This window comes from Desmodus rotundus, chromosome 6, assembly GCF_022682495.2.
Source record: "Desmodus rotundus isolate HL8 chromosome 6, HLdesRot8A.1, whole genome shotgun sequence".
NCBI lineage: Eukaryota > Metazoa > Chordata > Mammalia > Chiroptera > Phyllostomidae > Desmodus > Desmodus rotundus.
In genome coordinates, this window is record NC_071392.1 from 90966596 (window position 1) to 90992791 (window position 26196).

At 51.7% G+C, this 26196-nt stretch overlaps 1 protein-coding gene and 1 long non-coding RNA gene across 5 annotated transcripts in view; one reads left to right on the forward strand and one right to left on the reverse strand.

The window, feature by feature from the left end:
* Positions 1-251: 251 nt before the first annotated feature.
* On the reverse strand, positions 252-3542 carry LOC123480194 (uncharacterized). The gene is made up of 3 exons (XR_006656097.2): positions 3043-3542; positions 1969-2060; positions 252-572 (listed from the first exon to the last, which is right to left on the reverse strand). It is a non-coding gene; the product is annotated as an uncharacterized lncRNA (long non-coding RNA).
* The window catches only part of ACTR3B (actin related protein 3B), a 47029-nt gene continuing 23578 nt past the window's right edge, over positions 2746-26196 (forward strand). For 2 of the 4 annotated variants that reach the window (XM_053926402.1, XM_053926403.1), the window contains exons 1-4: positions 2746-2924; positions 14822-14877; positions 22410-22534; positions 23271-23381. In XM_053926402.1, the coding sequence (XP_053782377.1) occupies positions 2881-2924; positions 14822-14877; positions 22410-22534; positions 23271-23381 (336 nt within the window). In that variant the 5' untranslated portion in view covers positions 2746-2880. Of the gene's footprint in view, positions 2925-14821; positions 14878-17655; positions 17890-22409; positions 22535-23270; positions 23382-26196 lie in introns of all 4 variants that reach the window. The other 2 variants (XM_053926404.2, XM_053926406.1) reach the window with 2 other exon arrangements.

A 26196-nucleotide genomic window follows, 5' to 3' on the forward strand; every position in this document is an offset into this window, starting at 1 on the left:
GAGGGATGCAGGTGGCCCTGTGGGAGCACAGAGGACAGGGAGAGTCTTTTGTGAAGTTGAGGAACGGCTTCACACAGGTGCCAATGCTCCAGTCGGGTCAATAGGATGATTTGTTTAAATGATGATTCCAAACAGAGGTGTGAAAGGGTGTAGAATGAGTGAGAAAAAAGTGGATGAATTAGGAAAATGATGAGCGAAGCAGAACCTTTTTTTTAAAAGATTTTATTTATTTATTTTTAGAGAGGGGGGAAGGGAGGGAGAAAGAGAGGGAGAGAAACATCAGTGTGTGGTTGCCTGTCATACATCGCCTACTGGGGACCTGGCCCGCAACCCAGGCATGTGCCCTGACTGGGAATTGAACCGGCGGTCGTTTAGTTTGCAGCCTGCGCTCAATCCACTGAGCCACACCAGCCACGGCCAGAAACTATTTCTTGTCATTTCCGTCCTGCTGATCAAACCCAGTTCCAGTCAACTACCAGCAGCTGTCTGTTTCAGATGACACGAGGCCCCCTCTCCAGCCCAAGGGGTCATCCTTCCAGGGGTGTCCAATCTTTTGGTGTGTCTGGGCCACACTGGAAGAAGAAGAGTTGTCTTGGGCCACACATTCAATACATTGTGACATGTAATCACAAAGAAAATCTCATAATGTTTTAAGTAAATGTACAATTTTGTGTTGGGCTGCATTCATAGCCATCCTGGACCGCATGCAGCCCATGGGCCACAGATGGGACACACCTGGAAGCCCATCACAGTACAACACTTCCCTCACCCACGGCAGCTTTGGGCACTGGTGAGTAATACGAGTTGAAGTGTGTCCCCTAAAAAGACCTGTTGAATCCCAACACCTGGTACAAGGGGAGAGGACAGAAAGGCCCCTCTCAGGCCCACTTTACGAGTGCCAGGTCTCTCTCTTTCTTTGAGACGGTCGGGCATAATTAACTGTTGTTTCTCTGAGCCTCTACTCTCAGGACTGGGAAGATTACTAAAGGCATCCCCTGTGCAGGTGTTTTAAAACTCCCACAAACAGGACTTTCCAGACCAAAGCGCCAGGACCCCGAGCCCAAGATAACAGTGAAACAAACTGAATCTGCGCTGTGAGCCTGAAACCTCCCGATTTACGACTACTAGCCAAGACAACCGGGCTACACCCCTGCCCCCTTTTTTTTATCCAATAAAACTCACAGCCCCGGCCCCTCAGGCCTGGTGCATTTCTCTGCATCTAGCCCTTTCCCTGTCTTGGGAAAGCGGAAACAGAACTTCGCCCTCTGCATTTTCTTCTCCTTGTGAATTCCCTCACAGCCTGTGTCACTGGCCGCCCTAACACAAGAAATGGGATCTTCTCGGGGAACAAGGCCTTTGCAGTGATCGAGGTGAGGAGTGGTCATTAAGGCAGGCCTTCCTCCATCCAGCATGACTAGTGTCCGTGTGAGAAGAGACTGTCATGTGAAAGGCAGACACACTCAGGGAGAACACCATGTCACAGTGGAGGCGGGGACTGGAGTCATGCACCTGGAAGCCAAGGAACATCAGGGACTGACCGCAACACCAGAGCCAGGAGAAAAAGCACAGAACAGAGCCTTCTCTAGGGCCTCCAGACCTCGATTTCAGCCTTCTACCTCCACAACCCTGAGCCAATAAACGTTTGTTGCTTTAAGCCTCCCAGTTCGTGGGGCTTCGTTAGGGCAGCTCCAGGAAACTAATGGAGCTGAGCTGGTTAATGAAACTCCAGCAGAAGCATTTTCTAGCTCTGGGTCTTATTGGATCCTAGTAGGTGAATTAAACAAAAGGAATGATCAGGGGTTACCTAGAATGACCAACTAACCTATTACTTCTCCTGGGGGGGGGGAATAATAATGCTTTAAGTACTAGTTAAGCTACATGGAACTATGGCTCCAGAAAGCTCCTAAAAATGAATGTCAAGAGTGGGCGATAGGGCAGGAAGTAGAAAGCCAGTGAGACCTTCAGTACCTTTACAATGCGGTAGGTGCTTGGCTGCTTTGGTCCCTGGTTTCGGTGAGAACTTTTGGACGATTCCATCTTTGATACTTGAAAACTTTTTCCTGTAATGATGTGGGTGTGGTGTTAACTCAATCTAAGATCATTCATTCTTTAAGGCTGCCCACGCTTTTTTTTTTTTTTTTGCATATTTTTCCTCCAGGGAATAAATTATGCAGTGTTCTGCTAGATATCTTAAGTCTACCAACATATACTCTCATATATATGTATATATATATATATATATATATATATATACACACATATACACACACATTACATATTCTTTATGGTGAAAGTTATACATTCATTCACCAGACATCTGGGTGCTTTCCACGGATGCAACAAATACTCTGCACACACGTGCAATATGGGTCACCACTGGTAAAACAAACACCAGCCCTATCCGAGTGGAGCGGGGGCAACAGGATACAAGTAATTACATTAAAGAATTTGCTTCAAGTGCTGTGAATGAAAGCAATAGATTGCTGCGATAGAGAGTAAGGTGTGGGAAGGAGATAGTTTCATTGAAAAGGTGACATTGGAGCCCAGACTTAAAGGATGAGAAGCAGCCAGGCCGCGGAAACCGGGTCACGTTCACGGTAAGTCAGTTAAAAATAGCCCCCAATCTCTAGAGCCGGAAGGCCGGCGGTGTGGGTAACGAGGCCTTGCCGCCAGCACTGAAGATGGCGGGCGGCGGGGGCGTGCCCACGCCCTGATTGGCCGGCTGGTGCTGCGTCACGTGGGCGGCCGCCGAGCATCCGGGCTCCCGGGGCCGCGTTGCGGAGGCTCCCGGGAGCGGGCGGCGCGGGGCGAGCGCGGCGAGCGGACGGTGGCGGGGCCTCCGGGGTCGCCCGCGTGGGCCGAGTGGCGCGCGTGCGGAGGATGGCGGGCTCCCTCCCTCCCTGCGTGGTGGACTGCGGCACCGGGTAAGAGCCGCGGCGCCGAGCACCTGCCCCGCGGCCCGCCCTCCCTCGCCTGCGTCCTGGTCCTGGCGACCCCCGTGCAGGTGGAGGCGACCCGCCCCGCTCCCCCAAGGCCACTCACCTTGACTGGGAGGGAGTCGGGGTAGAAGCCGGTCCCGCTCGCCTCGCCGCCCCCTCTCCTCCCTGGCGGCGTCCTCTGACCTGCCAGCTTCCCCCGAACGCCAGCTTCGGGCAGATGCATGCAGACCCTCCGGCGTCCCCTGCCTCCTGCCCACCTAACGGTGTCCTCACCTCCCACCGGCTTTAACACCGGCCCTCTCCTGGTCCCCGGGTGCATGTCATTGCTCCTGGCTGATGACTCTTAGCTACTTACTCGCGGAGGCCGTTACAGCCGTTCACCAACTGACACCTTGCTTTGCAGCGCGCTCTGCTGTCTGCCAGTATCGGGGGCGCTGGCTCAGGCTAAGCCCGGGCTGTAGTTTGCGTAGACTTGCCCTTTCTGTTAAAGAAAAAAAAAAAGGCTCCATTTTGAAAAACAGGCTAAATTCGGGAAAGCCTGCTTGTGGTATAGGGTTTTTCCCCTCCCTTCTTTACTTTTTGGGTGTGATTGCTTCTTTTGATGTTGTCAAGATAGGCAGAAGAGGCCTTCGGAAATTTCCTATACTCTCTTGGCCCAAGCTTAGCTGATTTTTGGAAGGTGTTACTGAATCCGGCCAGCTGGTAGTTTAGCAATTCAAGGTTGTCTGCTTGCTTTATAGATGAGGTACGTACTAAAATAACTTGGAAGGAAATGTAGTCTCTCAAAAGATTTTTCAAGATGGGATTTTAATCTTTTTTTTTTTTTTTTTTGTGACGAAAGTGCATGCATGTTCACCGTAGCCTTGATTCTTTTTGTGCATAAATGCACTTGGTTTGGTTTCCTTGACAACCTTGTGGGGGTGTCTTCTTTAATTTGCTGTCTGTTCATCTCCTACTGATCTTTTTTTCCTTTTGCTGCTGAAGCCACCATTCGTGGTTACAGGCTGGAGAAAAACCATTGCCTTTTTGCTTGGACTGATTCTTCTTTCTGAACTACACATTGTGCCAAAAGCATTATGACTCTTTATTTTAGAGGTCATTTTGCTGCCCAAACCAAGCCAAAGTCAGGATTGGTATTAACACCTCCCCACCTCCAAATGTGGGCTCCCTGGCCCATCCCTTCCTCCCACTACCGAGTGTTCACCCCTCACCCACCAAATCTGGGAAAGAAAGTATTTTTTCCCCCCGCATTTGCATGTGCGATTTTTGCTTTTGTATTTTTGGCCTTGTCAGGCTGTTAAAATCCAAAGCATTTCTTGGTAGTAGCAATAAAATAACGCCCACAGGGTTTGTCACTTTTAATATTAGTAAACCGGGGACTTTCCTCATCATTCTTGCTATAAATATCTAAAATGACCTCAGAAGTTTTGACCTTCTGAGGTCAGTGATCAGTGTAACTTGGCTCTGTTGGAGGTAGAACTACAGGATGTCGTGCTGTGGCTCAAAGTCACGCCACCTTCAGGCTGTCATAGGCTTTGGTGCTGAGACTCAAACAGTGGCAGGGGATCCGACAGTGGGTGTCACGTGGGCATGTTCTGTGATGGGAAGGACTGCGGTCCGTCACGTATGCCCAGTGTCCAGTGGACGGCCAGAAGGAGCCTCCCAGAAGAGCCCACATTTACTGAGAGTGTGTTAGTAGTTCTTATATTTCCTAGAGAGCTTACGTGTATTTTTTGGATGGACTTTTACTGCAAAATAGGATCAAAAGGGGTAAACGCAGAGTAGAAATAACTGGGACCAAGGGAAAGCATGGGCCTGGGAGTCACCCGAAGGTGCAGGCCTGGGGCTGCGGTCGTCCGGCCCCACGGTTGGCCTCAGTCTGCCTGTCTGAGTCACTAAGAGGCACCTTCGCCATGTGATTCCTGTCACCAGGAAGCAAGAGGAACACCTGGTTCTCAGGTGAGAGAGCCTCCTCTAGTAATAAATTCTAACAGAAAACTTCACCTTGGCTGGTCTTTTCCAGTCCCCTCCCAATGCCGCTCTCCTCTGAGGTCTGTCAGTCTGGTCCATGACTCCATGCCTCTGGTTTTATTTTGTCCATCAGTTTATTTTCCACATTTAGATCCCACGTTTGCGTGAAATCATATGGTGTTTGTCTTTCTCTGACTGGCTTATTTCCCCTAGCATAATGCTCTCCAGTCCATCCACACGTGTACGTGTAGCCCTTGGGCACAGGCAATAATGTGAACGCCAGGGGTGGGGGGTGGGGTGGGGAAGAGGGGGTTGGGCGAAGGGGGCAAAGGTGGGGGGAAATGGGGGACATCTGGAATAGTGTCAACAATAAAAACTTAAAAAAAGAAAAATTCACAGGTAACCATACATGGTGGACCCCAGCGATTCAGTAAACAGTATATTAAGTGGTAGTTTCTGTAGCAGATGAATTCATCCTGGTGGCCTGGCACCCTCTGATAAACCCAAGACCGATGGGCCGATCACCTCTGCTGGGGGCCAGGATGGTACGGGCTGTGGGGCCCGCCCGATCCAAAGGCAAAGCTTCGTTTATTTAAAGGAATTGCTGGGGTTCATAGTTTTCAGAGAACATTCACAAAACACTAGTCTCACTTCTCACAACCAAACTTTTTAAAGGAAGATTCTGTATTTTTTAAACCTGTTTTGAGAACCTTCTAATCTATGGAAAAGCTGCAAGAAGTGAACCAAAAAAACCTACATGTTCTTCATCCAGTTTCACCAACTTTTAACATTTGCTTTATCACCCTCTGTGTATCCATCTGTATTATTATTTTTCTGAACTGTGCTTCAATGTATACTGTCTGAGAACGAGGAACTGTATTAGCACAGGCTGATGATCGAAACCGGAACGGTTCACTTTATACGGTGGCGTTACAGGCAGCCTGGGTTCCCGTGCACGGCCCCGTGTATGCCGTCCCTGTGGGTTCTGTCCTCCCTGTCCTCTAGCAGCACACGTGCTGTTTGGTCGTCATCTTGTCCTTTCAGTCCCACTTAACTGGAACCGCCCCTTAGCCGTTTTCTGTCTTTCCAGGTATTGACATTTTTGGCAGCTGGTCCTTAGGGTATCCAGTCAGCAGGCGTTCTCCCCTCAGTTTCATTGACCTGCAATTGACATATCACACAGTGTAAGTTGAAGGTGTGTAGCATGTTGATTTGATGATACATTTGTATCTTTGCAAAACGGCCATCAGCACAGTGAGAGCTGACCCCCATCAGGGCGCACGGTTACCATTTGAGTTCTGTGGTGAGAGCACTGAAGATCTGCGCACTCTGCCCCTGCGGAGCGCCTGAGACAGTGTTGCTGACTGTGATCGCCGTGCTGCCCCTTGGATCCCGGACCTGTTCTTGTCGTCAGAGGACTGAAGATCGTGCTTTGCCTGGTTCCCGATAAGGTGCCCTTGGGGTGTTTGGACTTGGCGGTGCCCACTAGCTTTCTTCTCTGCCTGGCTCCTGTTTCCCTTTTTGTTCGTCATGTCGTTTGTGGAGAGAGACCCTGTTCGTCCTTGAACTTGCACCCACTAGTTTTAGTATCCATTGGTGATTCTTGCCTTTAGTGGTTATTACAGTGAGGGTTGCAAAACCATGATTTAAAACACACACACACACACACACACACACACACACACACACACCTCTAGTATTATCTACACTTGTCAGTTAACACTTCACTATCAGGAAGCAGTTTTCCATAGCCCCCATTTATTTATCATCTGCCTGGGTTATTATTGATACTTTATTCAAAGGGATAAAATCCATTATGTCATTACTGTATTCAATGGGTTATTATCTGTTATGGTCATTATTTGTTTTGAAGCTTAAATTGTTTCAGATTTGGCCAGCTGAAACCCGGTCAGCCTGTTCCTGGTGCTCATGGGACATGTCCCCCCAGTTTTTTTTAGCATTTTGCTATTATCAAAAGACTGCAGTGATAGCCTGAGCAATGCATACACCTTTTAAAAAAAATTTTTAGAGAGAGAGGAGAAAGAGAGAAACATTAATGTGTGGCTGCCTCTCACACGCCCCCTACTGGGGACCTGGCCCACAACCCAGGCCTGTGCCCTGACTGGGAATCGAACCAATGACCCTTTGGTTTGCAGGCTGGTGCTCAGTCCACTGGGCCACACCAGCCAGGGTCTTACACCTTGCTATATTTTTTCCTGGAGTATCTCTGGGTTATATGTCTAGAAGTGGAATTTCTGGGTCAAGGAGTAAATGCATAATGTGATTTTGTTAGACAGTGTTGATCCCACTCAGCGGTGTGGTTCTGCAGCAGTGTATGAGAACGCCTGTCCTCTTGCAGCTTTACCAACAGTATATCACCATTTTTAATTATTTTTATCAGTCCAGAAGGGCGGAAATGACACATCTTAGCATAGTTGTAGTCTGACTTCCTAATGTCATTATGTGGGCAAATGAGCATCTTTTCATATGGTTAAGGGACATTTGCTTTTCTGTTTTCTGTCTCTTCATGCCACTAGCCCATTTTTCTGTGGGATTTTGGTCTTCAACTTTATTTTTAGAAGTTCTTCAGGTGTTAGGGTGTGTTCAGAGTCCCACATCCTACCCCTGGGTTCAGTGATTTGCTAGGAACAGTCATAGCACTATATTGAAAGGGTACAAAGCACAGTTAGCGGAGGGGAAAAGGCACTCGAGGCAGGCCTGGGGGAGACCCGGAGCTGGCTCCCAGGGCCCTCAGAGCCGCACCCCTGTGCCAGCACGACTGACTGGGGAGCTCACTGAGGCTCTGCCCAGGTTTCCACGGCTTGGGGGCTGCTCGGGGCGCTGCTAGCCCCGGCTGACACTCCAGCGTCCCAGAAGGAGAGCAGGTGGGCAGTGCGAACTTGCTAGCGTGGGTCAGGCAAGTGTGAACCACTCCTACCTGACCGGGGATGGCGGCCCCCTCCCCCCCGCAACCCAAGTGCCCAGACGCCAGCCAGGGCAGGACTCCAGCGCAGGCCTGTTAGTGCTCTTCCACTCGCAGGGGCGCCCACCCTTCGTCAGGTCAGATGCAAAGACATCTTCCCTATGCGTCGTTGTCTTTCGTCAGACAGAAAACTTTAAAGCAATCAGATATATTAATTTTTTTCCTTGCTCTTTCTGGATTTTGAGTCATAGTGAGGGAAGTGTCCCCCCATGCCCAGGTGCGTGTATGTGTGTGTGTGGGGTTAACTTTTTTATTTATTGATTTTAGAGACAGACAGACATTGACCTGTTGTTTTTTGCTCCACCCATGCATACGTGCGCACATGGCCTTGGCGTATGGGATGATGCTCCGACCAACTGAGCCACCGGCCAGGGTGCAATGCTTTGTTTTTTGATGTGTAGGTGGATTCTGATAAGTATTTCATTTAGATCTTTGCATCAGTGGGAGCGTGTGCACGCCTGTGTGTGTACATGTCCCCTCCTTCTGCAACTCCTGTCACTCATGTGTTGATTTTTGGGCTGTTTCTTATCTTTTCTCTCTGTTTTTCATTATTCTGTCTTTTTTCTTTATTTCTAGGATATTCCTCTTTTAGCATTTCTCTTTTTTTATGTTTGTTCTAATTTCCATGAGCTCTTTGTGTTTTCTAAATGTTCTTTTAAAAAATAGCATCTTATCTATAACTTAGATTACTCTCGCCAGCAAAGCTATCATTTAGGATGGAAGGGCAGATAAAGTGTCTCCCAGACAAGGTCAAATTAAAGGAGTTCATCATCACCAAGCCCTTATCATACTAAATGTTAAAGGGACTTATTTAAGGAAAAGAAGATCAAAACTGACATTAAAAAACTGAACATTAAAACTAACATTAAAAAGAGAGCAAATTCACAACTATCAACAACTGAATCTCAAACGAAACAAAGCTAAGCAAACGACTAGAACAGGAACAGAATCATAGGTATGGAGACATTTGGAGGGTTATCAGCTGGGAGAGGGAGAATGGGGGAAAAGGTACAGGGATTAAAAAGCATAATTGGTAGGTACAAAATAGACAGAGGTTGTTAAGAATTGTATGGGAAATGGAGAAGCGAAAGAACTTATGTGCATGACCCGTGGACATGAACTAAGGGGGGAATTGCTGGAGGAAAGGGGGTACCGGGTAGAGGGGGGCAAAGAGGAAAAAACTGGGACAACTGTAATAACAATCCATAAAATATACTTAAAAATAAACAAATACAAAAAATAGTATCTTGTTCTTGTTTCTTGGATATGTCTTCACAGGAAATCGATGATAGTGGGTTTACTTACTTATTTATTTTTGGTGTCAGCGGGGTGTCTCCCTGTAGTTTCTGTGTCCGCCAAGTTGTTTTTATTGATTTGTCTGTTTTTGTCCCTGTGTTTCATAGCAAAGGTTCTTCTCTGATGTTGGTAATTTCTGGCTGCCCACTCAGGATTAAAATTGAGAGTTAAAGAGCTACTGAGCCACTGTGTTGTGTAGGTTTGGCTTGCTGATTTTGAGCTTAACCAGGGGTGAAAGAGGCAGGTGGTTTGCTGGGGACTCTCCTGGTGTATCAGGGTTTTTAGATTTCAGAGAGTGCTGGGATCAGGAGGAGCAGTGACCCAGCAGTGTGGGACGGAGGTGGGAGTCGTCCCAGGCCCTTGAACCCCAGTTCCCTAGGTCCCAAGCGGCTAGGTTCTGGAGCCTTTCAGAACCCGGGTGTGTGGGCTGGCTCTCAGCTGCTGCTTTGGTGGGGTTTCTCGTGTCTGCAAAGCCAGTTACCACTGATACCACTGAGCCCCTGCTACCCAGGGCCAGGATTTTGCTATTGCCTCCACTTTTTTCCTCCATATATCTTTTAAAAAATCATTTTGCTTTGGTGTTAGTGGGGCTCTGGGGCAGAGTGAAGTGAGGTGTTTAGTCTGCCATTTTTGCCCGGGAGTCAGGATTCACTCGGCGATGCTCCAGACCCACAGAGAGGCTGTGTGTGCCTCCTGATGTCACATTTACCGAGCGCAGAGCAGAAAGTGCGGCCTGTGGGAGAAGTGGCCAAGTACAGGGCCCGGCCCAAATAACGCCCCCTTTTACCACAAAATCCTTTATTACAAGACCACAAGCATGTACTTCTGTAACATCACAATACCACACTCCAGCACACCATACGACACTTCAGGTGAAATGCTTACGTTAAAACTACACATTACCACACCCATATTCTTCCCCTACTAACCACACTCTAGCAGGCGTTACTTCTGCCGGGCCCTGTATAGTAGGTAGTGTAAGATTTACAGATCAGATAGCCGAAAAAGGATATTGGATTTAGACAAAATAATAAATTTGAACGTGCATCTGAAACTCTGTCCCGTAAACACAGACCACGCTTTTCTGTTCAACAACCTAAGGAACATGGGGAGAACCGGGTCCGTGGGAATTTGCAGAGGACAACGTGGGAAGTGTGTACGACTTAGAAATACGTCATAGGGCTGGGGAGTGACTTTAGTTTTAATAGAGCCCTGTTCTCCGGCAGTGTAGTCACAGTTGGTTTTTTTACACTGAGAAAATCTTGGGAGCAGAGCCGTTCTGGGTGGAGTTGGGGTTTGCGATTGGACTTCTCACTGGACTTCACACGGGTCTCATTCGGAAGAGCCTCCCGGCAGAAACACACCATTTAAAAAACGCTGTCTCAGGTGGGGCCTCTCCACTTTCAAACGTAAATTAGTTGAGCTTAAGCTTGTCACCTTATGCTCTCCACACGGCATTGTAGCAGGCACTCCAACCACATACACGTGGGGTGTGTGTGTGTGTGTGTGTGTGTGTGTGTGTGTGTGTGGAGGGGACCGTCATTGGGTTAATCCCCCCCCCCAGCTGCCTGCTGAAAGGGGCTGTTGAGGGGAGGGGGCTGCTGAGGGGAGGGAGCTGAACGGGGGGGGGGGGGGGGGGGGGAGGGGAGGGAGGTGACAGAGCTCTGCCGGAGGCGGTTTGAAAGGTGTGGGGCAGAGGGGGCTGTCGGATTTGCAGAAACAGACATGGGCAGAGGCATAAGGTGGCTGGAAGGCAGAACGGGGGCAGGTGAGTTTAGGAGTGGGAGTGAGAGGCATCTTAACTGGTTCCTCTCCCTGGTGCTTTGAGTCGGAGCCTGAGAACGTATTCATTGAAGAGGTGGGGTTATCACTGCTGGTGTTGCTCTGTGCAACTGTTGGCCTTGTGTCCCTGTCTGTCCTGCTTCTGTGAGAGGAAAGGGCTGGGGTCAGGGCTGCAGGGAAGGCCACGCTGAGGTGACGATGCGCTGCCTCTGGAAGCACAGTGAATGCGTTTGGGAGAAGGATGCATGCCTCCGCCAGGCTGGCCGCCTTGTGGGGAGCTGGTGCTCAAACAAACATGGCCCCAGGGGCTGTTAATGTAAAATTATGGGTCTTGATTCCTCATGTATACACCGAGAACTGGAAGAGAAGCAATAGGACACCTTAGCATTGCCCGCCAGGGGCTTCTACAAGCGGAAGCTATGAAGGGAACCGCTCAGGAAAAGAAGTGCTAGATCTGACCCCCCGAGCTGTTTCAACATTTCTGTTTCAGGAAGGGGTAGCTGAAGGGAGACGACAAACGGGCAAAAACTAGCCGTATATCTGAGCAGGCATTAATATCGTCAGTATGTAAGAGTTCTCGCAGATGGATGAGGTGCTGAAACTCTATAGAAAGTTTGTGTAAGGGCAATTCAGGGAAGAAATGCAGATTGCTAGCACACAGCAAGTGACACTCTGTAGTAGGAGAAATGACGTCATCGAGTAACGAGACCCTTTTACTTGGGAATTAGGAGATATTTTCCAGGAACAGTCATATTTAACCCTGAGGTAGGGCTAGTTATTATTCACCCTTTTCAGATGTGGAAACTGAAGAATTGAGGGGTTGATTCACTTCGAGTTAGGTGATCAGCCTAAGTTGGTGCCCTGGGCCCCATTAAACCTGCTCGCATTGTGCACGTGCGTGGTGCAGCGACCGCTTTCAAACCATGCTGTCCATCTGTGTGCGGCAGTGACAGGTCTGCTTCATTTTTGACGCGTGTGTGGCGTTTTATCGGACGACGGTGATAGAGTTCGTGGGATATGTCCTCTGTTTGGTGGTGTGTGGGTGTTGCCGGTTTTTCGTGGCTCTTCTGCCGTTGAGCGCTGCAGTGAAGGTGTGTGTGCGTGCCTCTGTGCGGGAGGTCCCTAGGAGTGTGCTGCTGGGCCGTGGGGCATCCGCCTTTAAACTACTTGGAGCATAGGGCGTCTGCGTTTAAGAGTTTGACAGAGAGAGACTTCCCTTTATAGCAACTCCTTGGCCTTTGCTGTGCCCACGTGCCCCCGGCAATCAGCGGCCATCGTCTTCAGGACGGGCTCAGATTCTGAGCGGGGTGTGCAGCGGTGGGCTCCAGAAAGACTGAACACTGTGACTTGGGACACAGAACTACTGAACATCATTTTTTTCAAAAATTTTAGTGAAATATTTCAAACAGAAAAATACTAGTAAACATGACAAAAAACACATAGCTAGCACTGTTTTAGTGCTTTCTTTCTATTTATGCATTTTTAAAAAAAGATTTTACTTATTTTTAGAGAGAGGGGAAGGGAGGGAGAAAGGGAGAGAAACATCAATATGGGAGAGAGACATGGATTGGCTGCCTCTCACACGCCCCCTACTGGGGACCTGGCCCATAAGCCAGACATGTGCCTTGACTGGGAATCGAACCTACAACCATTTGGTTCACAGGCTGGCATTTAATCTACTGAGCCACCCCAGCAGACAGAGAAACAGATACTGACAGATAAAGTAACTTGGCCTAAAGTTACATACCTGGCAAATAGCAGAGGTTAGATTTGAACCCAGGTGGTCTAGTGCCAGACTGTATGGGCTTAACTGGTACAATATACTCTGTTGCCCTTCAGAAATACAAAAAGTGATATCACACACGTGAATGATATTTAGTATCTAATTTTAATAAATGTTACCATTTTGCTATATTTCAGGTTTTTTTTTTAAATAACCCCACTGCACAGCAAGTGCTCTCCCCTGCATGAGAGCTTGTGTTGGACGGTGTCTGTGGTCTTTTCTGGACCCCCCAAAATGGTTTTGAGTGCTCCCCTGTCAAACCCCGGTCCCTTCCCCTGAGTTTGGCTGTGACAGCCTTTTCTTCCGTCTGGTAAGAGCTCATTCAGCGGGTACTTCCGGAGTGTCTGCCACAGGCCAGGCACTGCCAGGGCGGGGCACGGTCAAGACCAAGCACCCCGTTCTGGTCACTATGCAAGTCAGAGTCTTCACTGCATGTGTGGGAGTGCGGATCTGCTTCACACAAGGGGCAAAACCTTTTCGGGGGGTGGGCAGTGTGGCCTGTTGGAGCCGTGGACTGAGACATGACGACGTCAGCAACTCCTGGCCTGCCTGTTAGACCCTATCGCTTCGTCAGCCTCGGGTCAGTGACTCTGTTTGTCTGTGTGTTTCATCCCTAGGAAGGTGGTTGGATTGGGGTGATTGGACTTTTTTAAGTTCAGTATATGTTGACTCTTCTGGAAAGCTCCCTGGCTGGGGGTTGGGTGTAGACCGGCCCTGTGGGTCTGGAGGGCCCTGGGGCAGGGGACTGGTGGGTGCACGTGTGGCTGGGTGCCTGTGGGCTTTGGGGGGCCCGCACATGGGCGTCAGGGCCTGGCCTGGCCCGAGCTCCATGTCACCAAGACCTCCGGTCCTGGGAGCCTGGCGGTAGGGCGGGGTGCACGTGGGCTGGCTTGCTTTTTGGTTTGTTTGTCTCTTCAAACCCTATTCACTCACTCTGTGTTCAAAATAGCAAAATTAGCACAGGGGAGAATACATTTAAAAATCATGAAATTAATTTGTTAGAATTTGGAATGTGTCACCACATCACAAAATTAGCATCAAGCATCTTGAAAGACATTTGTAAACTGGAATGAATCAATTAAGTCATTTTCAGCACCACCAGCAAGCATTCCTATCCGTCACCAGTGTCGTTGCCGGCCGGGGCATGTTGTCCAGCCGGGGCTCTCTGTCCGGCCGGGGCTCGCTGTCCAGCTAGGACTCCCTGTCCAGCTGCCACTGTTCGTCCTGGTGGCAGATCCTGACTCGTGTTTCCGGCAGATGGTTCTGGGTGGTGCCTCCCCGCCCCCACCTTCTTTTTTCTTAATGTAGGAGATTAGCAAACGCTTTGCGAACAGATAGTAGTGTGCTGGCATTCACTGCAGTTAAGACTTCTGGCATCTGTCACACCGAGCATCTTGACAGAAAATGGGCTCATTCGGGAATGGGAAGGAGAGAGACGCTTCTGTCAGATCCTCGTGGGCAGTGGGGGGGTGGGGGGGTGGGGGGGTGGGGGGGTGGGGGGGCGGGAGCTGTCGCCGCCAGGAGCCCCTGCATTTGAAGAAAATCGTGTAACCACTTTCTAACAGCCCGCCCCACTAAGATCACAGGTTTGGGGACTTTGAGAGCAGCTCCGGCGGTGGAGGCTGCACGCCGAAATTCGGGCTCTTTCTCAGCTTACTGGCGGTCTGGCCCCGGGCAGCCACCTTCAGGCCTCAGCCCCTCGCTCTCCTCATTCACAGAGTGGTGATGCATTCACCTTGTTCACCGGGTTCTTGTGAAGGTTGAGAGTGTGAAAGCACTTCTAAAGCTGCTAGGGGCCCACAGGGGTAAATCATGGGTTAGTATATGTGCACCAGAGCTTTCCCAATAGAAGCAAGCGCAGCCTTCCCCGTTTTTGTAACTGCATGCTCACCCAAAATCAGTGTTTGAGTCCCAGCTGCCGCAACTGCTTTAAAAAAAGAAAAATTTCCAGGGACTCTCCCGAGGCTGGATATTTTTGGGCTTGGAGAGCTTGTGATGGAAGGCGTGAGCGGGATGCGGAGGAGAGTGTCACTGTCTAAACTTGTGTTGATGACTTTGTGCTTCTAGGTACACCAAGCTGGGCTACGCCGGCAACACCGAGCCTCAGTTCATTATCCCCTCATGTAAGTAGCGCTCGCCCTCGGTGGGGGGAGCGGGGGTGGGGGTGGCGCTCAGAGGCGTCCTAGGCACCCCCATTCTGGTTTTAAGGTTCGTTCATTTACCTGCCATCTTCCTGGAGAAGATTGTGCGGTTCCTGGGAGGGTCGTTTATTTTGACACCTAGTTCCTGAATATTGTTATTGTCTGCGGCTGGGACCCAGCCCCTCCCACCTCCCCCCCGCCCCCCAATTTCTGGCAGCCCTTTGTCACTGGCGTTGGCCTGTCAGCCAGGGGGGCTGGCAGGGGCCTTGCGTTCCATCATACATGTCGTTTTGTGTAGAAGTGTATGTGTCTCTGTGAGGTTAATCGGTAATTTGTAAGCACAGTTTCCTCAACCAGCAGCTTTGTGGACTGAATATCCACTGTGCTTACGACTCACTCTAATGCAAGACTATTTATTTTTAAACGCGAGGCTGTTGTTCTGCGTCCAGGAGTGCCCCGCTGTTGCTTACGTGTCAGTCACTGGAGAAGGACGGACTAAAAGAGGAAGCGCTCTCACAGACAGCGCCACCTGCTGTCTCCGCAGGAGCCTCCAGGGGCGGGTCAGGTGCTGGGAGTGCGGAATTCTTCTCTGAAACCGTTTCAGCTCTAGGTTAGTGTTTGGGGACAGTTGTCCAAAGAGGAAGGCGCATCAGTTATGAGTGAAGCGAAACTCTGCCTTCTGGACGTAGCTCTGGCACAGTGAGTTGTGGTCGTAGAAAGTGGACACTGTTAGGGGCCAGTGACAGGTGATGACAGGCCCTCCCAACCAGTGTGGGACTTGGCAGGTAGGTGCCCGGGAGGGAGGGAGCTTGGCTAGTGTTTACTCCAGGGAAGGCGGAAGCTTTTTGGTGGACTTGGGCATTCGGATCACTGAGAAGCACACCCCGATTCCGTGAGAGTGTTTCATTCTCTCGCGCCGTTCCCTGCTTGCCGGGCCACTCCCTGACCTGAGTCTGGCTTCCTGGTCTGAGTGCTCTGATCCCGCGATGGGTGTCCCCGACGACCGCCTGGTGGGTCTGGGGCGTCCTCATTTCAGCTCATGACTTGGCATATTGGTTTGCGCTGCAGAATGGGGGCTCGCAGGCCCCGATCAGGTGCCAGCAGGATTGGCTCCCTGGGGCCCCTCTCCCTGGCCTGCCTGCTGTGCCTTCTCCACGGCCTTGCATGGCCTTTTCTCCTCCTGTGGCCAAGACAGAGCTCTGGGTCTCTTCCTCTTCCTGTGAGGGCACCAGTGATCTTGGATTAGGGCCCACCCTCCGGACTTCCTCTACCTGTGTTTGCCCCCGCATAGGCCTCATCTCCCAGTACCGTCCCACTGGGGGTTAGGGCTTCAGCAGGCGGCATCGCAGGGGACGCGCTTCAGGCTGTAACAGTTGGCATGCTGAGGACGGACTGGTTTTCTGTGTGTCTTGTGGTTGTGACTGCCCCGGACTGGCCTGTTCCGCGCCCAGTGGATGAGTCGGCCTTTCTGGCTTTCAGAGCAGGTTGGATTTGAACCCTGCTGGGTGCCTCCGCCGTAGCAGCAGCAGCTCTGAAAGGCTGGCCCTGCGCCTCTGCTTTAGGGCTTCGGCACTGAAGCTGTCATCAGCACGTGGTTGTCGGCGCCTTCCAACCTTTAGGGGTTTGCGGCATTTTGTTCGCTGTCAGAGGCAGGGCCCTCAGGTCGGTGCTGTGGAAGCTTTGCAGCGGCGGAAGCTGTGAGGTACTCAGAATGTCCAGCAAGTGGGGGTTAAAGAAGAGCTGCGAATGCTGCTGGCCGCACTGTGGCCAGAGAGAGAGCAGCGCAGGCAGGTTAGTGTTCGGGGCAGGAGGGGCCTTGGCCCCGGGGTGCACGGCTGGCTGCCGTGGGAGAGCTGGAGCCGAACAGCTCCTCTGTTCACAAGTGAAGGCCGCGGCCCATGCGCTGCAGTGGCACCGGAGGGCAGGGGGGAGCTGGTGCGCTGTGGGGTGGCGGGGGGGGGGGGGGGCTGCGCCAGGTACCGGGACAGGGACCAGGCGTGCTGACTGCAGCAGGCACACGGGCAAGGCCCCTGGTGAGGGTGAGGGCAATCACAGTGCCCAGCAGACCTGGCAGACGCGGAAAGAGAGAGGGGCCCAACGATGACGAAGGACCTTGAACTGCCTTCCTAAGGAATTTCAGTTTGCATTCCAGGACCCTTCAAAGGGGTCCTTTCCGAGGCTTCCGCTGGGACCCGGTCCTTGGAGCAGGGAGGTGGGAGCCCCATCCCACCCCACAGGGCAGCTCTGCTAGGCCTGATTGGTCTGCGCCTCTGTGCAGTTTGCTGACTGTTAGAAGGAAGGGTTTCCCTACCTTGTTTTTAATGGTGAGTTGTGGGAGAATACTGGGAATCACTGCAAAGTTTCAGAAGAGTGAGCATGGGGGGAAGAGGGAGGGTCGGGAGAAAGAAAGTGCATTTTAGGCATTGGGTGCTGGAAATGCTCAGGGGTGGGGAAGGTCCAGCAGGCGGCCAGGGAAAGGTCTGGACTGGAGGCAGAGGCTGAGCCCAGGGATGCTTTTCTTCTTCAACAATTAAATTGACGTCATTAAAGTCTTTACTCCCCCCCAAGCAAAAGATATAAAACAAAGACCCATGTACCCAGCGCCCAGAGTGAACAGACAACTGGATCTCGCCTCGTGAACACCTGAGTGCAAACCTGCATCAGCGTGCGAGCCAGCCTGCTTTGCCCCGCCCTCCCTGCCCCTGCTGTCCCCCCCCCTCCCCCCCTGTGGCCGAACCTGTACCCGTGTTGGATGCTTAGGTTGCAGGTACCGGGCTGCTCGCACAACACGCAGCATTGTTTGGTGAGTGTAGACATTTCCAAAGTGGTTTCTTTCATACGGTGACTGACTTCCTACGCGGCACCCCGGACCGAGGTCAGCGTTCCAACACCAGCTCGTGTTTTCATCGGGGCGTTCTCCAGCGCTCTCTGTCGTGCAGGATGGTGCAGCGAACATCTCCTAATCCGCGCGCGCCAGCTTCCCACGAGAAAGGGGTGAGCAAAGGGGGTTCCATCACCCGGGTGCCGCTCTCCAGGCGGGTCAGGCGGTCAGGCGTCGTCAAACTGCGGGTGCTCCCGAGGGCTGGCGCCGACCGCTCGGCCGGGGGGTTTGTTTCGGCGCACGCCTGACAGCAGGTGCTGTGGGACTTCACTTTTTGCCGTAGGGCGCCTTTCATTGCCCGTTCCCGTCTTTGCCTGTGTTTCTGTTGCACTGTTTGGCCTTTTTTATGGAGTTACAGGAACTGCTTGTATACTCTACTGATTTGTTGCGTTTATCTTCTATGACATTTAAAAAAATTTTATTGGGAAGTTTAAACATTTTGCTGTAGTCAGATTTATTAGTCTTTTTTAATAAATTGTTTCTAGTTTTAAGAATGCATTTCTGCTCCAAAGTCAGAAAGACTCTCTATATTTCTTAAAGGGAACTGCACGTTTATTTTTTCGTCCAGTGTGCGAGTTAATTCACGTGTTTTCCAAATGGAAGGGCGCTTGTCATTTCTCGAAGAGCACATTTGACACGCCTCTTCCATTGTGCGAGGCGCCATCTGTGCCTGGGAAGGTTCTGGCGTGTCTGTTTGTCTCACTCACGCGTGTGTTCGTTTTCTGCCCCACGTTTGCTCTGTCTCAGACACGGTTTTTTAGCATGTGTTTTGTGTCTGCCGGGTCCAGTTCCTGTTCCTTTCCTCAGAATAGCCTTAGCTATTCCTAGGCCCTTAGTCTTGGTTAGAAATTTCGGAGTCAGTTTAAAGTCTGTAAGAATTATAAGGGAGTTTTGATTAGAGACACATTCAATTTGTAGATTTTTTTGGGAAAACTCTGACCTTTTTCTAAATGGCCTTTTTCCTATCCATGAATATGGTATGTGTCTTCTTGTTTATTCGTGTCTTGTATGTTTGTCATTAATGTTTTGTAACACTCTTCAAAAACTCACACACACCTTTTGCTACATTTGTTTTTAGGTACCTTTATGTTTGTGTTGCTGTTGTGATTTTTTTTAGAATTAAAATTTGTAATTCCTTGTTGCCAGCATATAGGAGGGATACTGCCAAGACTTCTGAGTTGCTTCTGAGTCCAGCAGCCCTGCTGACCTGTCTGACTCGTCCTATAGCCTGCAGGCCTGTCACTCGTCTGTGCCGAATATTGTGTCCACTGCAAGTACTAGCGGTTTTGTGTCTCCCGTCCCGACACTTCCATCGTGTGCGCTCCTCGGCCTGGCTGCACTGGCTGGGGGCCCGGCCACAGAGACTGGGAGTGTGAGACAGGTTCCCCGGCAGCAGCGCCGCCTGCCCGGGCTTTTGTGGGAGGGCCTCTGCGGGTCGGTGCCCTGCCCTCCACTGCGCGTGGACTCTGAGTCCTGCTTCTGTTCCTCTTCTACTAAAAATGCGTGAACGGGTGTGACAGGCCAGATGTTCGTGTCTCTCGTGGGATGACCCCGTGGTTTTGAGCGTGGAAGCTCCGACTCCAATGGATTCCACTCATCTTATTTTCAAACATTGAACAGTCATTTATTTCGCTTTTGAGAGAAGCCCTATTGGGTGATGAAATAGCAAGTCGTATCTGCTGACTTGTATTTGCAGGTGCCTGTTGGGGAATCTGGGGATGTATTTGTCAATATTCATTTTTGCCTCGGTGTTCAAAAGTGAGATTGGTTTATAATTTTCCATTCTTACAGGTTTTTTTTTGGTCTGCTTTTGTACATCAAACTTTTACTGGCTTTGTAAAATGAGGTGGTTAGCGTTCTTCTTCCGTTCTCTGGAACTCTTTGTGATAGGTTAGGGATGACTTACCTGGAAGGCGTGGTGAAATGTGGGACATGCTTTGGGAACACTCTGGATGTTTTTGTTTTACGTACTGGTGTTGTCGGTCAGCGGCTGTGGCAGGTGTCCTGGGAGGCAGACGTTCTGTCGCCATCTGCAGTGCCGCTCTGCCTCGGGTGTTCTCTCCCTGGTAACCCTCCTTCGATTCGCCCCGACGACCTTTTAGCATTTGGAAAACAGCCTCTCTCTTGGCTCCGCACATATTTCTCCCCGTATAATTAAAAAAATCTTCAGAATGTTTGCATTTTCCTTTATCAAGTTTAATCTTGTTAGTATTGATTCATCATTACAGCTAGCTGTGGTGTTTTATTTTTGAATTTGTTTAAGTCACTTGCAAACTGTATTTTCTTTGTCTTCACAATGTTTTACTTTGGAACGATTGTAGGTTCCCAGGAACTTGTCCCGCCTTACACAGTTATTCAGTGCAGTGACATCAGAACTGGGGAGCCGGCGTGGTGCCGGTGTGCCGCTCTGTGTGGTGCAGGTATGCTGCTCGGAGCTGGTCCATCCGGGGTAGGCTCATCCCCTCCACTGCAGGGCGCAGGGTGCTCCCCACCCTGACACTCTGCCCCTCCCACTGCTCCCTACCGCTAACAGCCATTGGTCGGTGCCCATCTCCACAAGTTTACTGCTGTGATGATGTGAGAGCCGCTCATTCATCCAGTGGGCGGCCTTTCTCACTGGGCCCTTCACTTGGCAACACGCCCTTGGATCTGGCCCAGTGCCTGTCCATTGTTCCTCTCTGTCCCCGAGCCGTATTCCAGTCTGCTGATGTGCCGCAGGGTGTCTAGACGTCCATCTGCAGAGGACATCTTGGTCATTTCCAACTCTTCACTCTCACTAACACAGTCGCTGTGAACACCTGTGCACAGGCTTTTGCGTGGACGTGAGTTCTCGGTTTTCTGGGCAGACACTGTGGAGTGCCGTTGCGCACTTCTGTGGCAGGTGTGTGTTTAGTGTTTTAAGAAACTGCCAGAGTAGTTCCCCCCTTAGGTGGCGCTGCTGTGTCTGGGTCTCGCGGGCCCTTCCTGGGACACTCGCTGCACCGACAGCATGTGGCTATCCCCTGCACCTTCCCTGCAGCCTGCAGCTGAGCGGCGCTCCCAGGCTACTGTGCGCATAGTGGCCTCATTCCCGTTCCTGGTCCTGCCACTCAATGCACGGGGAGGCTGTGTGCGTGTGCCCAGTGGGGACGGTCCTGGTCCCGGTCAGATCCCCGGCTGCTGTGTTTGCTGACCTTCCATCTTGTGTCCTCGTATGTTCTGGGCCTTCTCGCTGGCGTGGTGTGCTGGAGACCGCCGCTGGGGTGGCAAGGACCTCTCCTCCACGGAGAGCCCTCCCTCCCCTGAGTGCTCACAACGCCTGGACGCGATTCTCCCTCACGTTCACAAGGCCTGTCTGGACCACGTCTAGCTTTTCGTGAGGATGAACGGGAGATCCGACTACAAGCTTTGTGTGCCTTTATTCTTTACTCCTTTTCATGGGTTCAGTTGCTTCCTGTATCACAGTTAAATGTATTTTGTTTGTTGTTGTTTTCTTAAAAAATTATTTTTATTGTTGTTCAGTTACAGTTGTCCCCATTTCCCCCTGTTGCTATTTCTAAGGACCACTGACCGTAGGTCTGCTGTGGTTTGGGGTCACGGTACTTGGATCTGCCTTTCCAGGAGGGGTAAGATTTGCTTTGCCATCACTTGAGTTTTGGAGTGTGGTAGCTTGATTCGCACTAAGTGCAGCACTTTCATTTAAGGCAGTGGGGGGGGGGTCTTTCCTGAGTGACGTCAGGAACTGCAGAACCATTTTGCCTGTGTCTCTTCACGGTCTTTTATCCCGACTTGGCAGTTTGGTCCCAGACTTGTGCATCATTGAGTCTGGTCTCGTGCAGCGGATGGGATCCGTCATGTGTGCAGGCCTCTGGGTGAGGATCTCCGGGGCTAGGCCAGCCACCCTGCCCGGTGCCTTTTACACACCTGCCCTGTGTCCCTGACGGTCCCCTGTGGTGCCTTCAGTCCCCGAGATGGGTTGTTTCTTTCTGCAGGTTGCCTAGATGAGGTGGGCCCACCCTGCTTCCCTGCCCATCCTCAGACAGCAGCGAACTGCTTCCGGCGGGGCACGGCCAGGCTCAGTCCTGCCGCGTCAGCCCCGCAGGAGTTCTGTCCTCGGCTTTGTGTCCCCTTTTCTAACAGGTGGAGGAAAGGGGGTGGGCAACCCCCTTTTTTGTGTCCGATACTAGCCAGCCACCTTCTCGTTTTCCCTTTTAATGGGAAGTCAGTTCTTTTCCTTTTGTAACAAACTGAGGCGTATTTTAAGTTTATCTGATGCAGAGTTTTATTAAAAGGATGTAAGAGCATACAGGCATTACTTTTCAGTTGTCTCTCCTCTTCTGTATTCTGCTTGTAGTTTTGTCTCCTACCTTGTGTTTTTTCAGGTGAAACTGAGGAGTCTAGTGATGTAGCGTCTGTGGGCACTGAGAGCAGACCAGCTGGGTGCCTGCGCCCTGCAGAAAATAATGCCGCAACATGCTAACTGGTCTCCGTGTTTTATGCACCGGTCCTCTCTGCGACCCCTTGACCCTCTGTAAATCCCTGATGTTGGAAATCTACTTGTACATACTTAGGGATTATGTCATCCTTTCCTAATCATGCAAATAAATGTGGATTGTGACGGAAATCTTTGTGCTTTTTTTTTTTTTTTTTTAAGGTATTGCCATCAGAGAGTCGGCGAAGGTGGTGGACCAAGCGCAGAGGAAAGTATTGAGGGGCGTGGACGACCTGGACTTCTTCATCGGGGACGAGGCGATAGACAAACCCACGTACGCCACAAAGGTGAGCCCCGGCTGCCCCGGTTCAGGCGAATAGCCGGGCAGAGCGCCGCAGAGCGAACCACGCAGAATGTAGACCGTTTGGAAATTGTGCTCGTGAGTCGCATGTGATCTTATCCTTACGTTTGACGGGAGGTTTTGTGGTTGCTGTTTTGACTGGGGAATCGAGTGGATTTTCGAGGCCCCGGGACACAGCCTGGACTCCGGGGTGCTGGACTCCGTGTGCAGGCGGGCTCTGCCGCGATGGACAATCACAGGTTGGCTAATTAACCTGTCCGATATGGAGAGTTGCGGATTGGTTCACTAGAGGGCAGCACTAAAATTATTTGCGGAGACATTTGTTCCAAAAAAGAGAAGAAACTCCTGACGGACGGCAGGTGGAGCAGCCTCGCTTTGCGCCTGCCTCTCCGGTGTTAACACGTTCTCTGTGGGTGGCGTGAGGGCAGCGGCCCAGCCTTTTTGGCACCAGGGACTGGTTCTTCCGTGCATGGGTGTCCCTCGTGGCCCAGTTCCCAAGCTGTACCGGTCCGCGACCCAGAGGTTGGGGACCGCTGCGTTAGAGTGTAGACAGTTACGCGACAGCTTTTCTGTTAAAGTGCCCGTTGGTGCCGTAAGTGATCGCCACTCACTCATGCAGGGAGGCGGGGCTCTGTAGCGACTCGGTCTCTCACGCCTGGCCCTTCGGGTGCTGCTCCTGCGGTGGGAGCCCAAGCCTGACATGCTGGTCTCTCTCGCCTTAGTGGCCGATACGACACGGCATGATCGAGGACTGGGACCTAATGGAGAGGTTCATGGAGCAGGTCATTTTTAAGTACCTTCGAGCCGAGCCTGAGGATCACTACTTCTTAATGGTGAGTGACTGCAGCCGAGAGGGGGTCTCTCTCTCTGTAAACTCCAAAGTGCCTACCGGTAGATTGTGAACCCGAGATACTCGCTGAAACAACATGTGTGAATCAGGCTGCTTTTTGGGGCAAATAACAGAAGGCTGAACAAAAATCTGTAGATCTGTAAAAATCAAAAGGGGCTCATTATCTCCCCAAATAGGGAGCCTGGAGTCAGGTGGCCCCCGAGTGGGTTATCTCAGCAACAGAAGCGAGGCCTGCCCGCTGCGCTAGCTTGGCCTCCTGTGTCGGTCCCCCTCTGGCCCAGGTCTCTGTGCCGCCTCACAGTACATCTGCTTTCAGAGCTGGGTGCGCGTTTGAAGATTCCTGGAGACCTTCCCAGCAGGTTGGCCCGTCGCCACTGCCTCACCGGGTCACTAGCAGGGGAGGCCTGACAGGGTCAGGGCCGTCCAGGTCCTCTCCCTGGGCGGGGAGGGGCCCTCTCTGTCACCTGGCCCAGGGGATAGGTGCCTCAGCGGCTTCTGACAGCCAGGGAGGGGGAGGGAGGGACTGGTGGGGTAGGAGACCGCCGTGCACTTCGACAGCTGGGGAGTAGCTGGATGGCGGTATTTTTGCTTCTTAGAGCAGAGGGAACCAAGGCAAGGTGTTCTTTCGCCGGGGTTTAAATTTTGCTGTAAAGTGAAGTCGAACAGGTTTAGGGCCCTGATTATGCCACTTGAACTTGTTCAAACAAAACGAAGCCTTGCAGACAAATGAGAATTCCCTTGTGGTCACGGACTCCGTCCTAATTGTAATACTCATTATTACGTGTTTTCTACCACGAACTGTTTTCTTTGAGTTAAAATTAATTACGTCTGAAATGCATGCTTTATGAGAGCAATTGCAGGCGACATCAGCTGCCTACTAAAACCGCCCTGCTGTAGCGTTGGGCTTTTCCATGCGGGGCGCTGGGAGCGGGCCCCCGGCAGGCCCGGCTGTGTAGCACTGCTTAACGTTCGGGGTGCAGTGCTCCTTAGGGTCCTCTGGCTTCACGTGTGCTGCTGCCAGGCTGTGTGACAGTGGAATCTGTCTGCTGCATGTCCGTCCAAGCGAGCCCTCGGCGGGGCTCCAGTCTTTCCTCCCGGTGTACCTGCACAACCGGAAGTCAGCAGTGGTGTTTGCAGAGTGCCGTGTGTGTCCCCCGCTGCCTTCCCAGCGGTTCACGCACAGTGAACGGGGCCAGGAAGCTGCCAGTGTACCCATGTGGCCTTGTCTTTGTGGCCAGAACACATCACAGCTGCCCACCTGTCCCACTGGGCACTTTCCTTCCCCAGCACATCCCATTGCTGCCTGCCTGGTGCGGAGGGCGTAGGAGCCGGCGCTGTGCCCAGCCCACCGTGCCATCTGCTTAGCTCACCATGCCGGGAGCCGGCCGGCCGTCCCCCTCCCCTCTGAGGGCCCTTGCATTCTAGGCCTGTGGAGCCAACACGCACAGCCAGGACGCAGCCCACAGGGAAGCTCTCCTGATTTTTTGCTCTGATTGAGCCGGTGTATTTAGGCTAGTGAGGCAAAACCAGCTGCCAGGAAAGGGTGGGAAGTGTCTGGTGTGAATGTAGAAAAGCTCAAGTCCATTTGCCGAAAATGAAGACCTGTAGCGGACGTTCAAGAATAACCAAGTGTGTCAAAGATGAGAAAATACTGTGTTACAGGTATTGTTTTCTGATCCACACTTCATTTTTTTCTTTTTACTTTTTTAATTGTGTTTTTTCCATCACCATTTATCCATTTATCCCCCTTGTACTCCCCCTGAGTCACCGTGCTTTGTCCGTGTCCCTGAGTCCTATTTCCTTCTTCCTCAATCCCTGTACCCTTCAAACCCCCCATATTGTTTTCAGGTCTGCGAGTCAGTGCGTTGCAGGGTGCAGTCACCGTGGCGATGAGAGTAGGGCCTTTCCTGCAGGGTCGTGTCCTCGCTGGGCAGTGAGCGGGGCGGGTGCAGAGGGGCAAGCAGGCCGAGGGGCGCTGGCCAGGTTGCAGGAGTGAGTGGAAGGCCCTCGCTGAACGGCTGCGTGGGATAAGGGTTCTCGGTACAAAGGGTCTGAGTAGGCGGTCCAAGTTGCGCATCCCTCCGTAGCGGGCATGGTAGTTCTTCCCGACTGCTCTGACCGCCCACCCAAGCAGACCGGGTGCTCATTACGGCCCCTGCCTTTCACGATGTTTCACAGACTCAGCCCACTTGAGTTGGTCGTGTGGATGGAGCAGAGCACGCGGGAATCACTGTCCTCTGACACTAAAGCGCCTAGAGTTCAAAGCAGAACCACGTATTCCAGAGAAGCGCAGTGCTGTGGGTGGAAAGTTAGTTGTGCCTTCGGGAGAGACTGGGGACTTTGACTGTGATTGAAGTGAGAAAGAGCAAATAAAGAGAGAGGACGTCACCCTTCCGTCATCTTTTTGTTCCTTCCTGGTCCTCGGTGGGTTATGGGTGTTGCTGCCCACGTGGGGAGGGACATTTCCCCACTCAGTCTGCTGACCGTGCCCTTTTCCAGAAGCACCTCCCAGCTGCACCCGGCTCAGTGGGCACCCCGTGGCCAGTGAGGCTGATAGTGGATGAGCCTTCCCATGCGGCGTGTCCCTCCCGGTGCTCAAGAAGCCCAGAGACCCGCTCTGTCCGGTGGCCTTCAGCCGCTGCTTCCCAGACTTGCTCAGTTAGTGACCAGTCACCTGTGTGCTTCGTAGCTGCCACTGGGTTGCCATCCCTCCCCCACCCCCCAGCCTCCCTCCGTTGGGATTTAGATGTGGTAATAGGGTTGCCGTGCTGCAGTTACAGGGGCGGGTGGGGCAGGAT